Consider the following 17,875-nt stretch of genomic DNA (forward strand, 5'->3'; position numbering starts at 1 on the left):
CAGCGCTTGCCTAGGAAGCGCAAGGTCCTGGGTTCGGTCCCCAGCTCCAAAAAAAAAAAGAACCATAAAAAAAAAAGAAATTTTGTTAGTATATATGAGTCATTCATCAAATTATTCATCCACTAACCTTCAGCATGTTGAAATTAACAACATCCATATGGTAACCTGTACCAACTTTAACTTTATTTCCTTTTCTGCCCTATTACTATTTGTTGCCATTTTTCTAGTATTTACCATGGATTTGTAAATAAACATATTTATGTAGTCCACTCAGAATCACTTGTAAATATTTTTCAACAACTTGCACTCTATATAAAAGTTCAGGTCTTTTACATTTTTTGTTTACAATTGCATGACGCACTTCCCTGCATGAGGTCTTCTACAAGCTCTGCTTTCCCTTCCAGAAGTGTTCTTCCTATTCTTCCTGTCACATGAAGCTATCTTCCACTCCACCCCCATTCTACCAGACCTCTCCACTCCCTGGGGTCTCAAGTCTCTTGACAGTTAAGTGCATCTTCTCTTGTTGTGTCCAGAACCAGCACCCCAGTTTTAGGGGCTTCATATTAGCTGGTGCATGATGCCGCATTGGTGTCTCAGTGTCTAAAAAATCACTGAGGTCCAGGTTAGTTAACACTGCTGGTCCTTCTACAGGGCTGCTCCCCTACTCAGCTTCGTCCAGTTTTTCCCTAGTTTGACCACAGGGCTTAGCAGCTTCTGTTCAATGGCTGAGTGTAATTGTCTGCATGTGACTCTTTCAGCTGCTTGTTGGGTCTTTCAGAAGGCAGTCATGACACGTATGTTGTAGGAATATTGCAAAGCATGAGTAATAGTGTCAGGCCTTAGGGGCCTCTACTTAATCTGCTTCTCAGATATGGCCGGTCACTGGAATTTCTTTTATTCATGCTCTTCTCTGGTTTTGTCCCTGAAGTTCTTTCAGAGAGGATTGTGGATGGCAATCTTATCCCTCACTTGATGCTCTCTCTTCCTCATGGAGTTAGTCTCTACAAGTTCCCTCTCACCACTCCTGGACATTTCACTGAGTCCTGATAGTCTGTTACGTCTCAGGTCTCTGGAATATTCTAGAGATACCACCCACCCCCAACCTTTTAGTTCCTGAAGTTGCCTTTTTCCATTCATTCTGCTGGCACTCAAGGCTTCAGTCCTACTCCCCATCCATACCTGACCATGTTCTCCTCTTTCCCTTACTGTCTCCTTTCTCACCCAGGTCCCTCACTCTTCTCTCCTGGGGTTTATTTCTTCTCCCTCTCATGTGGGATTGAGATTCATCACTTTGGCTCTTCAGCTTGTTAAACTATTATTTTTTCCTGTTATAAAAATTGGATATTTTTGTTTAATTTCAAATATTATTCACTTTCCCAGTTTTCCAGTCATAAGACTCCTATCCCTTCCCCCACCAGTTCCTCTATAAAGATGTTCCCCCTCACCAACTACTCCCTTTCCCAGCATCCCCTGACATTCCCCTACACTGGGGGTCCAGCTTTGGTAGGCCTAATTGCTTCTCTGCCCATTGATGTCCAAACAGGCCATTCTCAGCTACATATGCAGTTGGAGCCATAGAACTGTCCATGTACAGTGTTTGAATATTAGTTTAGTATCAGAAAGCTATAGGTCATTGTCATTGTGTTCCTATGGGCTTGAAAGCCCATTCAGCCCTGGTAATTCTTTCTCCAAATTTACTAACAAGAGGTCCGTTTGCATTCCAATGGTTTGCCAATAACCTTCACTTCTGTAATTGGCATGCTCTACCTGGGTCTCTCAGGAAAGATCTATATCCTTTTCCTGGCAGCATCCACTTCTTAGCGTCATCAATTTCATGTAGTTTTGTGGCAGATCTATCTATCTATCTATCTATCTATCTATCTATCTATCTATCTATCTATCTATCTCTATATCAATTTCCAATTTCTATATCTTTATCTATATCTTTATCTATATCTTTATCTATATCTATATCTATATCTTTCTCTATATCTATATATGTATATATTTGGTGGGTCCTACAGCTATGTGGTTATGTGGAATTTTAGGATGGATTCTGTGCAAATAGGTAAAAATGTAGAATCAGCAAAGGCCAGTGCCAATGAGATTCCCTCCTGTTATTATGAACCTATTAAAGGTGAGGTTTCTCTGGACATCAAGCCATTTCTCTTCCTGCTCATCCCCCTGAGACTTGTGTTTGGCCTGAAGAAAGAATCATGGTAAAACCTCCAAAATCTTTAAGTCTGGCCCTTTGAACATAGGAAGGTAGATATTATAGAACTGATATCTAATGAGACTAGAGACCTGCATTCTATAGTCCATGATGTCCTTTGCTTTACTGATGTCTCATAAATTTTGGGTAAAATAAGTATTTAAGAGTTTATCATTTGAATTAGGTATACAATATTTACACTGTTATATTCACTCTATTGCTAATTCATTTCAAAAAATGGAATTGCAAAACAGAATTTTTGAGTACATATTCAGGAAAAAAAAATATATATATATACACACATATAGTCTCTTATAAAGGAAAGGACAATGCAAATATGAAATACTATTCAATCAATTAAAGGTCTGTAGGGAAAACACTGGACTTTTGGAAAGAGAGAAAACCTAGGAAACTGAAGTGTATGTCACAGGAATGGACCAGGGAATAGAATTATTATCCAGAATAAACTCCTCCTCCCCATGTTCCTAGATCTTTTCCACCCATGGCAAGTGCCTGAATAACTTTCTCCATTCAGAGCATGAAACCACTAATGAAGCAAGAAGAAGTCTCTAGCTTTAGAGTGATGGAGTATGTAAAGTTTTCCCCTGTGTCACAGGAGACACTCCTGGAAAAGGCACTCTCAAAACTGGCCAATGTAAGGAAAGCTTTTAAGCAAGTAGGCCAAGGCAGTTCTCAGAGACATCATCATTAGGCCTTCCTGAAAAATCTCTTTTAACCTGGAGATCCCTATCTTCTGTGATGTCACAAGTGTTGTCCTGACAGCAACTGCCTCTCAGGTATTCCTTCAGAACCTCTAGGGTTTATTACTTGGTCTCTACTTCAGAGTAAACATCAATTTGGGAGGGTGAACAAAGAGGATGAAGAGATCAGAAATGGGGAGAACGAAGGAAGCTGGCCTTCTGTCTTGGTATAAAAAAAGGAAGAAATACCTGGTCCTTGGTACAGCTCAGTGAGTACTTGGTAGGGATTTAGTGGGATTGCTAAAGGGATAGCCTTTAACTGAGCCTCCCACCTATGGGAATCAGGAACTTGGAGTCTCTCAGAAGCATCTGGACTTCCCTGTTCTTACGGTTTCTGGAAATCAGAGAGTTTATATCATTAATTTCTTTATTCCTAAAGCCAAGTGTTGGGAAGGACACAGTTATTTTCCTGAGAGCTCATGGCCGTTACACTTTTTGAGAAGAATAGAACGGTCCTAAGGAAAAATGGAGAGACCAGTATTGTGTCCATAGCTCAGAGTAAACTCTGCCATATTTTGGGTATCTATAGTACAGTCTGGGAAGCAGCAGTATTATTAGTTGTGACTTCATCATGTCAGTCTTTCAACTAATATTTCCACTGACTAACACTTTACTTTTCTGAGTCAATAGGTATGATTAGCTGTCAGTTTCTCTTCTTTCATTTCTTTCATTTTTTATGTTTTAGCAATTTTTATTGCTTTTTTAACTTGATATTTACCTTTAATGTTATTTCATTTCCCATTTTATTACCATAGGATTCCTAACCGTATCCTTCTCCTTCTTCTCTAACCCCCCTGACTGTGCCTTCACATTACCTTGAACTGGGAGACAAACCTAGAGAGGAACAATAGCTTCTTCTTCCATTTATGATGCACAAGGTCATCCTGTGCTACATGCAGTTTGAGCCATAGCTCTGTCAGAGTACATTCATTGAATATTGGTCTAGTACCAGAAAGCATTGACATTATTGTTCTTGTGGGTTTTAAAGCTCCTTTACCTCTTGAAATTCTTTCTCAAAATCTGCCAACAAGAGGTCTGTTTCAGTTCACTGGTTTGCCACTAGCATTAATTTCTGTAGTTGACATGATCTACCTGTGTCTCTCAGGAAATACCTATATCTGGTTGCTGGCAGAATGCACTTTTTAGCTACAAAAATCTTATCTAGTTTTGGTGGCTGATGTACATATATACTTCTGGTGGCTCCTACACCTATGTGATTAGGTGTAATGGTAACATGGATACTGAGCAACTAGGTCAAGAATGTGGAGTTCAGAAATGACAATGCCAAATAGACTCCCTCAAGTTCTTATGAACCAATTGAAGTTGAGGTTTCACTGCTCCGCAAGCCATTCTTCTTTCTGCTCGTCCTCCAGTATCTTATGTTTGTCCTTCAGAGAGAATCATGGTAAAACATCTGACCTTCAAGTCTAGCAATGGGAACCAGGAAGGTAGATAGTGTAGTACTGATACCAAATAGGACTAGAGAACTGAATTCTATAGTCATTTTGTCCTTTGCTTTAGTGAAAATGGAATTGGAAACAGAATTTTTGAGTACACATACAGGAATATTAATAAAGTCTCATATCATGGAATGTACAATGAGAAAGTGAAATACAATATTCATTCAGTTAAGGTCTGTAGGCAAAATACTGTCCTATGGGAAACAGAGAAAAACTGGGATATTGAACTGTATGTCACAGGAATGAACCTGGGAATAAAATGTTATCTAGAAGAATCTCCTCCACTCTATGTTCCTAAATCTTTTCCAGCCATGCTAAGCACCTGACTAATTTTGTCCATTCAGAGCATGTAACCACTAATGAAGCAAAGAGAAATCTCTAGCTTTAGAGAAACATAATATGTAAATGATTCCACTGTTTCACAGGAGACACTCCTGGAAAGGGCACCCTCAAATCTGGTCAAGGTAAGGAAAGCTGGTTAGCAGTTAGGCCATGGAAGTTCTCAGTGACATCATCATTAGGCCTCTCTGAAAAATTTCTTGTATCTTGGAGAGCCCTAGCTTCTTCTGTGATGTCACAAGTGTTGTCCTGACTGCAACTGCCTTTAAGATATTCCTTCAGTACTTCTAGGATTTACTAATTGGCCTCTAATGCCGAGTAAACAGTCATTTGGGAGGGAGAACACAGAGGATGAAGTGATTAGACATGGGGTGTAGGAAGCTGGCCCTTTGTCTTGGTATAAAAATGAAGAAATTTGTGGTCAATGGGAAAGCTCCTTGAGTCTTGGGTAGGGGTTTAGTAGGTTCACTGAAGAGTTAGCCTTGATCTGAGTCTTCCACGTATGGGAATCAGGTATTGGGATCCTCTCAGAAACTTCTGGACTTCCCTGCTTATTATTTAACTTGGAAGTCAGATAGTTTATATAATTCATATCTTTATCCCAATAGCCAGGTGTTGGGAAAGGCACTATAATTTTTTCTGAGAGCTCATAGCTTTTACCCTTTTGCCAAGAAGGAAAAGATCCTAAGGAAGAAAGGTAAGACAAGTAATGTGTCCTCAGCACAGAGTAAACTCCTCCATGCATTGGATTCTAATAATGCAGTTCGTGTGTGTTACTGATATCAGAGACGGAGAAGTGCTTATAGATGAGACTTCATCATCTCAGTCTTTCCACAAGTAATACTCTGACTACCATTCCCTGACAGTGACCCCTTAAAATTCTGAGTCAATAGGTGTGGTTGGCTGGTAGATTTCTTTTCTTTTATTACTTTCATTTTTTTAATTTTTAATAAATTTTATGGCTTTTTAATTGTATATTTCTAAATTTACATTTAAAATATTATTTACTTTTCCAGTTTCCTGATTATAAGATCCATTACCAGTCCCCTTATTCTTCTCTTATAAACCCCCTTACTGACCCTTGACATTCCCTTGAACTGGGAGTCAAACCTAGGCAGGACCAAGGGTTCTCCTTCCACTGTTGCCCAACAAGGCCATCTTCTGCAACACATGCAATCGGTGCCATAGGTCTCTTTATGTACATTCTTTGAATATTGGTCTATTACCAGAAAGCTCTGTTTCATTGGCATTGTTGCTCTTATGGGGTTGAAATCACCTTCACCTCTTCTAATTATTTCTCAAAATCGACCAACAACAAGTTCAATTTCAGTTCACTGGTTTGCCACTAGGGTTCATGTTGTGATTTGCCCTGAAGTTATCTGTGTTTGATGCTAATTCCACTACCCCAAGGTCAGCTACATAGTTCTCTACTCAGAACTCAGGTGAATTCACCAGAACCACCTCCCCATTGAATTTGTAAAGTATATGTGAGTGGCAGGAATAGGATAGAAGGACGGTTATCATGGAGGAGAAGGAAGAATGGGCAGGAGAGATATTTGAAGGAAGAGGAAGAGACAAGAGGAAAAAAAGAGAGAAAGGAATGTGACAGAGTGAGAAGCCATGGCAGGTGAATTTAAGATTCTGCTCTGTGTATTTACAGGTCTTTATTAATGTTCCTAAGTGATGGATAGTACCCGACGTTGTATGTTTCAGTGGGCAACTATATCTAATCAACTAAATCAAAGATTATTGTGCTGTGTGTTTTTTATGTGAGGGTTTGAGTATAGGAGAGTGTGTGACGGCATGAAACACTTGGTAGCCGAGGAGCAGGGTGGTGTTTCTCCCAAGATATCTAGCAGAGAATTTCAGATTCTTCAGTGCCAGAGTTAGCAGGGTAAAACAAAATTTTACTTTTTTTATTTTATTTTTATATTTTTAAAAGAACACATTCAGTTCTCTGTATAATATGCTCTAGCTGGGTCTCAGGAAATATCTATATCTGGTTCCTGGCAGAAAGCACTTCTTAGCTTCATCAATCTTATCTAGTTTTATATATATATATATATATATATATATATATATATATATATATATATTCTTCTGCTACTTGGGTAGGGGGAATTTTCACATGGATTCTGTGTAACTAATTCAAGAATGTAGATTCCACAAAGAACAATGTCAAATCCCTCCTGTTCTTATGAACATATTGAAGTTGAGGTTTCACTGGACGTCAAGTCATTCCTCTCACTGTCCTTCGTCTTGTATCTTATTATTCCTCAAGAAGGAATCATGGTAAAACATCCACAAACCTCAAGTCTGGCCACGGGAACACAGTGAGGTTGATAATGCAGAACGGATATCAAATGGGACTAGAGAACCATTGAATTCCATAGTCCATGTTGTCCTTTGCTGTACTGATGTCTGGTAATTTTGGGATAAAAATAAGGATTTGGAAGTTTATCATTTCAAATAGGTACACAATATTTACACTGTTATACTCATTCTATAGCTGGGCCACATTTGTTGCCAAAATCATTACAGAAAATGGAATTGGATAACAGAATTTTTGAGTACACATTCAGCAATATTTATAAAGTTCCATATCGATTAATGTACAATAAGGAAGTGAAATACAATATTCATTCAATTGACGGTCGGTAGGGAAAATACTGGCCTTTGGGAAATAGACAAACCTACAAAATTGTACTGTATTTTTCAGATTGTACCTGGGAATAAAATTAATACCCAGGAGAATTTCCTCCTCTCCATGTTACAAGATCTTTTCTACCCATTCCAAGCCTTGACTAACTTTTTCCATTCAGAGCATGTAACCATTAATAAAGCAAAGTCTCTAGCTTTAGAGAGATGGAGTACATAAAGGTTTCCACTGAATCTCAGGAGACATACCAGGAAAGGGCACCCTCAAATCTGGTCAATGTAAGGAAAGTTGTTTAGCAAGTAGGCCAAGGCAGTTCTCAGTTACATCATCATTAGGCCCTGCCTGAAAATCTCTTGTAACCTGGAGAGCTTTATCTTCTTCTTTAATGTCTCAAGTATTGTCAAGTCTGCATCTGCCTCTCAGATATTCCTTCAGTACCTCTAGGGTTTAGTAATTGGCATCTAAGTCTGAGTAAACCGCCATTTGGGAGTTAGAACAAAGAAGTTGAAGAGATCAGAAATTGGTAGAAGGAAGCTGCCCTTCTGTCTCGGTCTAAAAAATGGAAGAAATATGTGTGTGTGGGAAAGCCCAGTGAGTCCTTGGTAGGTGTTGACTGGTATTGATGGACAGATACCACTGATATGAGCCTCCCACATATGCAATCAGGAACTGGGGTCCTCTCAGAAGCATCTGGACTTCTCTGTTCTTATGGTTCCTGGTAATCAGAGAGTTAATATCATTAATTTTTTTTTATTCCAAAGCCATGTGATGGGAAGGGCACTGTTGTTTTCCTGAGAGCACATGGCCTTTATTCTTTTTGACAAGAAGAAAAAGGACCTAAGCAAGAAAGGAAGGAAAAGTATTGTGTCCCTTGCTTAGAGTAATCTCCTCCAAGCTTTATATATCCTTTGGGCAGTTTGTGTCTGACACTGATATCTGGGAGGGAGAAGGACTTCTAGTAGAGACCTCACCATCTCACTCTTTCCAATATTATATCATTTATTTCTCATATTTTTTATTTTTTACAAATTTTATTTGTTTTCTTAAACATATAAATTTCTATATTTACATTTAAAATATTATTTCCTGTAAGAGTTTCCACCCATAGGGGCCCTAACGGGTTCCTCTCCACTTCTTCTATAAACCACCTCACTCTCCCTTCACATTTCTTTTAACTGCGAGACAAACCAAGGGAAGACCAAGGCCTTCTACTTCCATTGGTGCCCAACAAGTCTATACTCTGCTACATATTCAGTTGGATGCAGAGGTCTGTCCAATAACAGTCTTTGAATATTGGTTTGGTGCCAGAAATCACTGGTTTTTGGCATTGTTGTTCTTATGGGGATCAAAGCTCCTTCAGCTCTCGTTATCCTTTCTCAGAATCTACCAACAAGAGGTACATTTCAAGTCACTGCTTTGCCACTAGCATTCACTTCTTTATTTGACATGCTCTAGCTGTGTCTCTCAGGACATGTCTATATCTGTTTCCTGGCAGAATACACTTCTTAGCTTCATCAGTCTTATCTAGTTTTGGTGGCTGATATATATATGTATGTATGTATGTATGTATGTATGTATGTATATACTTTTGTTGCCTCCTACAGCTATTTGGTTAGGTGGTTAGGTGGAATGTTTACATGGATTCTGTGCAATGAGATCAAGAATTTAGAATTTACAAATGAAAATATCAAATAGAAATCCCTCCTGTACTTATGAAGGTATTGAAGTTGAGGTTTCACTGTTCCTCAAGCCTTTCTTCTCTCTGCTCATGCTCCTGTTTATTATATTTGGCCTTAAGAAAGAATCATGATAACACATCTAAAACCTTCAAGTGTGGCCACGGGAACACAGGAAGTAGATAGTGTAGTACAGATATCAAATGTGTCTAGAGATCCGAAAAGTATAGTCCATGTGGTCATTTGCTTTATTGATGACTGGTAATCTTTGGATAAAATAAGGATTAGGAGTTTATTATTTGAGTAGGTACACAGAATTTACACTGTTATACTCACTCTGTACAACAGCCTATTTCATTGCCAAAATCATTGTGGAAAATGGAATAGAAAAACAGAATTTTTGAGTACACATTCAGGAATATTTATAAAGTCCCCTATCAAGGAATGTACAATAAGAAAGTGAAATACAATATTCATTCACCTAAAGGTATATAGGGAATATACTGGCCTTTACAAAACAGAAAACCTAGAAAATTGAACTGTATATCACAGGAATGGACCTGGGAATAAAAATATTATCCAGAAGAATCTCCTTCACTCCAAGTTCCTAAACCATTTCTACCCATGCCAGGAACCTGACTAACTTTCTCCATTCAGAGCATGCAACCACTATTGAACCAAAGAGAAGTCTCTAGCTTTAGAGAGAAGGAGTACATAAAGGTTTCCCATGTGTCACAGGAGAAACTCCTGGAAAAGGCACTCTCAAAACTGGTCAATGTAAGGAAAGCTGTTTAGAGGTAGGCCTTGACAGTTCCAAGTTATATCATCATTAGGCCCTCCATGAAAAATCTCTTGTATCCTGGAGAGTCCTAGCTTCTTGTGATGTTACAAGTGTTGTCATGTCTGCAAATGCCTCTCAGATATTACTTCAGTACCTATAGGGTTAACTAATTGACCTCTAGTTCACAGGAGGCATCAATTTGGAAGTGAGATCAAAGAGGATGAAAGGCTCAGAGTTGGGGAGAATGAAAATGGCCTTCTGTCTTGGTATAAAAATAAGGGAGAAATATTTCGACCCTGGGAAATCTCACTGAGTCCTTGGTAGGAGCTGAGTAGTTACGTTGAAGAGATAGAATTGATATGAGCCTTCAACACATAATATAAGGAGCTCGGGGCCTTTCACAAGCATCTGGACATCCAAACTTCTAGTGGTTCCTGTAAGTCAGAGAATTTATATCATTAATATCTTTATCCCAAAAGTCAAGTGTTTGGAAGGGCACTGTTCTTCCCTTAGAGCTCATGGCTTTTATTTTATTTTATTTTTTTTGCCCAGAAGAAAAAGGTCCTAAGGAAGAAGTGAAAGACAAGTAATGTGTCCTCAGCTAAGAAAAAACTCCTCGATTATTTGGATACCTATAGTGCAGTTTGTGTCTGATACTGGTTTTGGGAGAGAGACGTGTTTCTAATTCATCATATCAGTCTTTCCTCTAGTATTACTCTGACTCCCATTGCCTGATAGTGACCCTTTAGATATCTCAGTCAATGTGTGTGATTAGATGGCAGTTTTCTTATCTTTAACTTATTTTTTTTTATTATTTAGCAATTTTTTAGACCAAGGGCATCTCCTTCCACTGGTGCCATACAAGGCCATTCTCTGCTACATATGCAGTTGGAGCCATAGGTCTATCCATGTACAATTGTTGAATATTCGTACAGTACCTCAAACCTCTGCTTGGTTGGCATTTTTTTTTTTCTTATTGGATTGAAAGCTCTTTCAGCTGTTATAATCCTTTCTCAAAATGTACGGACAAGAGATCTTTTTTCAGTTCACTGGTTTGCCACTACCATTCACTTCTGTATTTGACATGCTCTATCTGTATCTCTCAAGAAAGAGCTATATCCGTTTCTTCTAATCATGGAAGTCTATGCTTCATCAATTTTATCTAGTTTTGGTGATTGATATATATATATATATATATATATATATATATATATATATATTTACATATATATATATATATATTTATATCTATCTATCTATATACATATATATATATACATATATATATACATATATATATATATGTATATATATATATCCTATAAATATGAGGTTAAGTGGAATTTTAGCATGGATTCTGGGAAATAAAGTCAAGAAAGTAGAATCCACAAATGACAGTGCCAAATAGACTCTCTCCTGTTCTTATTAACCTAATGAAGCTGAGGTTTCACTGGACCTCAAGCCATTCCTCATACTGCACATCCTCATGAATCTTATGTTTGGGCTATAGAAAGTATCATGGTAAAACATCCAAAAACCTCAAGTGTCTTCCTGGGAATACAGGAAGGTAGATATTAGAGAACTGATATCTAATGGGACTACAGAAACACATTCTATAGTTCATGCAGTCCTTTACTTTAATGATGTTTTGTAATTTTTGGATAAAATAAGAATTTTGGAGTTTATCATTTGAAGAAGGTACAAAAGATTTACACTTTAATTGTTGGTAGCCACCCGTACCAGCGGTTGTCTGTTACTACAGGGCACAGCTATTGTCCCCCCCGAAGGACGAAGTGCACATACGCAAAGGTTTGTTCACGCCAAGTCTTTGCCCACTCTGGGGCGTTCCAATGAGAATAAGGCATGCAGCCAATCAGGAAGGAACACGTTGCTTTGGGGGATAAAAACTAACACTCTCGGGGCTGGGGATTTAGCTCAGTGGTAGAGCGCTTACCTAGGAAGCGCAAGGCCCTGGGTTCGATCCCCAGCTCCGAAAAAAAAAAAAAAAGAACCAAAAAAACTAACACTCTCTGGGGCCGCGGCGCCGCTCCTCTTCAAGATGCAATAAATGCTTTCCTGCACAAGGATCCTTGTGGACACGTGCGTTCTTGCTGGCAAGACAATAGCGCGGGACATTTTATATTCACTCTATAGCTGTTCCTTCTTTGTTGCCATAATCATTGCAAAAAGTCAATTGGAAAACAGAATTTTTGAGTACACATTCAGGAATATATATAATGTCCCCTATCAAGGTATGTAGAAAAAATTTATATCAATATTCATTCAACTGAAGGGCTGCAGGAAAAATAGTTGCCTTTGAGAAGCAGAGAAAACTTAGGAAATTTAAGTGTATGACACAGGAATGTATCTAGGAATAAAATCATTATCCAGAAGATTCTCCTCCACTCCATGTTCCTAGATCTTTTGTACCCATGCCAGGACCCTGACTAAATTTCTCCATTCAGAACATGTAACCACTAATGAAACAAAGAGAAGTACTTAACTTGAGAGAGATGGAGTATGTAAAGGTTTCCACTGTGACACAGGAGAAACTCCTTGTAAGGGAACCCTTGAAATTGATCAATGTAAAGAAAGCTGTTCAGCAGGTAGGTCATGGCAGTTCTCAGTGACATCATCATTAGGCCCTGCCTGAAAATTTTTGTATCCTGGAGAGCCCTAGCTTCTTTTGTGATGTTACAAGTGTTGTCCTGACAGCAACTGCCTTTCAAATATTCCTTCAGTACCTCTAGGGTTTACTAATTGGCCTCTAATTCAGAATAAACAACCGTATTGGAGGTAGAGGAAAGAGGGTAAAGAGAATAGTGATGGGGAGAAGGAAGCTGGCCTTCTTTATTTGTATAAAAGAGGAAGAAATACTTGGTCCATTGGAAAACTGAGTGAGACCTGTTTAGGGGTTGAGTGGGTTAGCTGAAGAGTTATTTTTTATTTGAGCCTTCAACATATTGGAATCAGGAACTGAGAGTCTCCCAGAAACAGCTGGACATCCCTGCTTGTTATGGTTCCTTGATGTCAGAAAGTTTATATCATTAATTTCTTTATACCAAAAGCCAGGTGTTGGAAAGGACCCAGTTGTTGTCTGAGAGCTCATGGCTTTTATAATTTTTCCTAGAAGAGAAAAGTCCCAAGGAAGAATGGAAAGACATGTATTGTGTCCTCAGCTGTGTAAACTCCTCCATGATTTGGATTCCTATAGTGGAGTTTGTTTCTGACACTGATATCAGGGAGAGAGAAGTGCTTCTATTTGAGACTTCATCATCTCAGTCTTTCCACTAGTATTATTCAGACTATCTTTCCCTGACAGTTACCCTTTAGATTTCTGAGTCAATAGGTTTGATTGGCTGACAGTTAACTTTTCTTTTTTTTTTCTCTCTCATTTTTTTAATTCTTAAGCAACTTTTATTGCTTTTTCTAATTAAATATATTTAAATTTACAATTCAAATGTTATTTCCTTTCCCAGGTTCCTGACCATGAGATCCCTAAACAGTCCCACTAACCTACTTCTATAAGCCCCCATACTGCACCTTGATATTCCCATGAACTGGGGGGGCAAACCTAGGGAGGAGCAAGGGCTTCTCCATCCATTGGGTCCCAACAAGGCCATCATCTGTTACTTGTGCAGTTGGAGCCATAGGTCTGTCCATACACTGTCTTTGAATATTGGTTTAGTACCAGAAAGCTCTGCTTAGTTGAATTGTTGTTCTTATGGGGTTGAAAGTCCTTTCAGCTCTTGTAGTCATTTCTCAACATCTACAAACATGAGGTCCATTTTCAGTTCTCTGGTTTGCCACTAGCATTCACTTCTGTATTTGACATGCTCTAGCTTGTCTCTCAAGAAAAATCTATATTCAGTTCCTGGCAGCATGCATTTCTTAGCTTCAACAATAATATCTAGTTTTGGTGCCAGGTATATCAATATATCAATATATATATATATATATATATATATATATATATATATATATATACTTTTGGTGGCTCCTACTACTATGAATTTTGATGGAATATTTATTGGAATATGTCAAGAATTGAAACCAGGACAAGTATATAGGATCCAAAAATGACAATTTCAAATAGACTACCTCCTGTTCTTATAACCTATTGAATTTGAGGTTTCAGTGGACCTCAAGCCATTCTTCTTGCTGCCCACCACCCTGAAACTGATGTTTGTCCTGAAGAAAGAATCATGGTAAAACATCCAAAAACCTCAAGTCTTTCCCTGGGAACACAGGAAGGTCGATATTAGAGAACTGATGTCTAATTGAACTACAAAACCACATTCTATAATCCATGTTGTCCTTTGCTTAACTGATGTCTGGTAATTTATGGATAAAATAAGGATTTGGGAGTTCATCGTTTGAAGGACCTAAACAATATTTACACTGTTATATTCACTCTATATCTGGTCCCCGTTTGTATCCAATTTTATTGCATAAAATGGAATTGGAAAAATGAAATTTTGAGTACACATGCAGGAATAAATTATATATATATATATGTGTGTGTATATATATATATATATATATATATATATATAGTCCCTTATCAATGAATGTACATTCAGAAAATGTAGCACAAAAGTCACTCAATTAAAGGTCTCTAGGGAAAATACTGACACTTGGAAAACGAGAACACCTAGGGAATTGAACATTATGTCACAGGATTGGACCTGGGAATAAAATTAATCTCCAGAAGAATCTCCTTCTCTCCACATTCCTAGATATTTTTTACCCATGCCAAGCACCTGACTAACTTTCTTCTTTCAGAGCATGTAACCACTAATGAAGCAGAGAGGAAGTCTCTAGCTTTAGAGAGATGTAGCTTATAAAGCTTATCACTGTGTCTCAGGAGACATTCCCGGACAGGGAACCCTTGAATCTGGTCATTGTAAGGAGATCTGTTCAGCAGGTAGGCCATGGCAGTTCTCAGTGACCTCATCATTAGGCAGTGCCTAAAAAAACCCTTGTATCCTGGAGAGCCCTAGCTTCTTCTGTGACATCACAAGTGTCATCTTGACAGCCACTGCCTCTCATATATTCCTTACTTATATCTATGGTTTACTAATTGGCCTCTAATTCAGAGTAAATAGCCATTTGGGAGGGAGAAAAAATAGGATGAAGACATCATAGATACAGAGAAGGAAGCTGGGCCTCTTCTTGGTATAACATAAAAGAAGAAATATGTGGTTCTTTGGAAAATACCCTGGGAAGATGACTTTAGTTCATAAAAATCTAGGTGCACCGAGCTCTTGGAGAAGTTGCTAAATATCCTTAAGACTTTTGGGCAGAAGAAGACTTTTGGTAAAGTTTGTAGATACCCCTTTTTAGATTTCAATTGTCCTGGGGATTGTATGGCTAATGGTAAATTTTTCCCAGGAAGAGTGCTAGAACCCGATTGATTTTTAGATGTTTTAGAAGACATGTGATTTTTCTAGTATACTTAGGCTAATGGCATAAAGTCCAAATGATTTTCTTTTCGATGTGGACATTCCTTCAGACCTTTGGAAATATAAAAAAGTTTTGTATTTTTGAAGTGTAATTTGCACAATGAAAAAATCACTTTGAGCATCATTGGACGACATGGGATGTCCAGCATTCCCTTGAATGGATTGGTAACTTTTCACATTTCCTTCGTCATTTTTTGAAAATCCAAAGGCCCTTTGGACAGATGGAGAAGGTGTGGGACTCACCTGAAGAGTAGTTGTAGCTTTTGGTGTCTGTTTTGCAGAAAAAGATGGCACAAGATTCCTTTTGGCAGAAGGGGGAAGGTTGAAACTGTCTTCCTTAGAGGAGAAAATTTTCAAGACTCCATGAGAAGAATAAAATCTTAACCCTTTGTTTCTAGAAACTGGATGCCTGTGGTCCACTTTGGTTGAGGGAGGATGTCGACTATTTCTCCCCAGAGTGAACATGTGAAATAAATCTACTTGGGTAAATGGGGATAGTTGTAAAGAATGGTGTTCAGACTCAGTAGATCCTAAGACATCCTCCTCAGGTGAGGAAGGTCTTAATGTACTGTGTATATGTGGAGAAATCCTGACTGAAGTCAGAATGGGGGTTAGGTATTAGAGCTACCTCTGAAGAGCTGACCTCTCCTAAAGCATCATGGACATATGTGAGAAGTCTGAGAGTCTCATGAGCAAATAAGGATGTTTCTATATATTGTTTTGAAATTGAGGAAGTTCCAAGAAAAATTACTTCTGCTGGAAAAGAGGAAACAGACTTTAGTATAAAAGAGTCAGTTTATCTAGCCTGATTGATAGGCAAAACAGGTTCCAAGGCCCCTTCAGGAGATTAGGTAAAATCCAGAGACATTGAGGTATTTGGCAGATGTTCTGGGTCCCCTTGTGGGTATAAAGAAGGACAGGAAACCCTTTGTGCACATTTGGAAGAGTGTGTAGCATCTTCTGTAGTTGGGGAAGATGGCTGATCTTGAGGAGACAAGGAAGTTCCCATATCCTCCTGTGAAATTTGCAGAGGTCGTATGCATTCTTTTGCACAAATGGAATCCAAGGATTTGGTTTCCTCAGATGTCGAGGATGCTACAGACACCGGTGTTCGCATATTATGTTCCACCACTACTCTTTCACATATGGTTGGATCCATAATGTTCTCTACAGATGGAATATATCCAAGAAAATCTTTTGTATACGTGTCACATCCACAAGCCATTTCTTAAGATGTGGCTGTAGGAAGAATGCCTTTAGTAGATGTTTCTTGTCCCACAATCTCTTTATGAGATAGAGTACTCCTCAGAGTATCCTGCTTAGTTTTGAGAAATTCTAGCATCTCTGATGTATATGTGGAAAATTTTGGAGCCTCTCCTTTTGGACAGAATGACCTAGAGTCCCCTGTGGAGAAAGGGGATATTTACTCTTCTCTATACATTGTGTAAATATGGAGTCTGCATGGCTCATTGACTGTGTGTTGTGATAAACTTGTCTCTTCCTGGTCTAATGACAAGTCAGGAGGGTCCTTTTGGGTGGTACAGGATATTTGAATGATTCTCTGATGTATAAGGATATAGGAAGCACTGGGGGAGATGGTGAGGACAGTACATCCCATTTCTTTATAAGCACAAGGCACAAGAGACCCTTGGGTAGACTCAGAGTTTTCTACCACATCTTGCATGTTGTGGAAATCTAAAGAGCCCCTTCTAATTGGCAATGGTCCTTGATCTAATGGTGTACATGCAGAAAGGTTTCTCTCTTCTTGGGCTTGTATGTGTCTTATGAGGTTCACTTGGGGATTTGTGACTGCATTTTGTCCCCCTTGGACCATAAGTGATGATTTAAACCCATTTTTAATAGTGTAGTACATTGAAAGTCCTCTTTGTTTAATAGGAAATTTCTGAAATTCCCTTTGTCAGCAGAATCAGGTTTCAAACTCATTTAACCGAAAGCTGATTGCTTATGACACTGTGGTGGAGATGGGGAACATCTTAGACTGTCTTTCTGAGTGAACATAGCTCTGCCCTGCTTTGACAGGTGGCAAAGGTATTAAAGTCTCTTGTGGAGAGAGGCAGGAATTAATCCATTTGTGGAATATGAGAAATCACTGAAATTACCTTTAAGAGAAGAACTTTTGCAGGCGTCTTTGTCTGATGGGGCCTGTTGTACCTCCCCTTGATTAGAGGGGTCTTCTCCAACACACTATGAAGGAGAATTGGAAAGACTGGAGACCTGCAGGATAGGTAATGAACATTTGAACCTCCTTTGGAAACTCTGTGGGACAGAGAGCTGATCACCCAGAAGAGTGGGCAATATTGAGATCTCAGGGAAGGAGAGACTCCCACTTCTGTGCACCTGTGCCCACATCGCTAGCCCAAGAGGAAACTGCATAGTGCCTCTGGACAGATGAATATAGGAGCAGTCAAGCTGCAGGAGCCTTGCAGTCCAAACTGCTCCTGTATATGAACTGGTCCAAACAGTATTCTACACCCTAATCTCGTGTGGGGTGAGGAAGTCTT

The 17,875-nt window shown here is 38.8% G+C and overlaps 1 protein-coding gene across 4 annotated transcripts in view; it reads left to right on the top strand.

Moving 5' to 3' along the window:
* The first annotated feature begins 2,597 nt into the window (after nt 1–2,597).
* The window catches only part of LOC134484566 (uncharacterized), a 130,716-nt gene continuing 115,438 nt past the window's right edge, over nt 2,598–17,875 (top strand). For 2 of the 4 annotated variants that reach the window (XM_063280692.1, XM_063280691.1), the window contains exon 1: nt 2,606–3,182. Coding sequence is in view for 2 of the 4 variants with exons in the window: in XM_063280691.1 (XP_063136761.1) it covers nt 3,091–3,182 (92 nt within the window). In the remaining 2 variants the exon portion in view is untranslated. Of the gene's footprint in view, nt 3,183–17,875 lie in introns of all 4 variants that reach the window. The other 2 variants (XM_063280697.1, XM_063280695.1) reach the window with 2 other exon arrangements.

The sequence above is a fragment of the Rattus norvegicus genome (genome assembly GCF_036323735.1).
Source record: "Rattus norvegicus strain BN/NHsdMcwi chromosome Y unlocalized genomic scaffold, GRCr8 chrY_unlocalized_10, whole genome shotgun sequence".
Classification (NCBI taxonomy): Eukaryota; Metazoa; Chordata; class Mammalia; order Rodentia; family Muridae; genus Rattus; species Rattus norvegicus.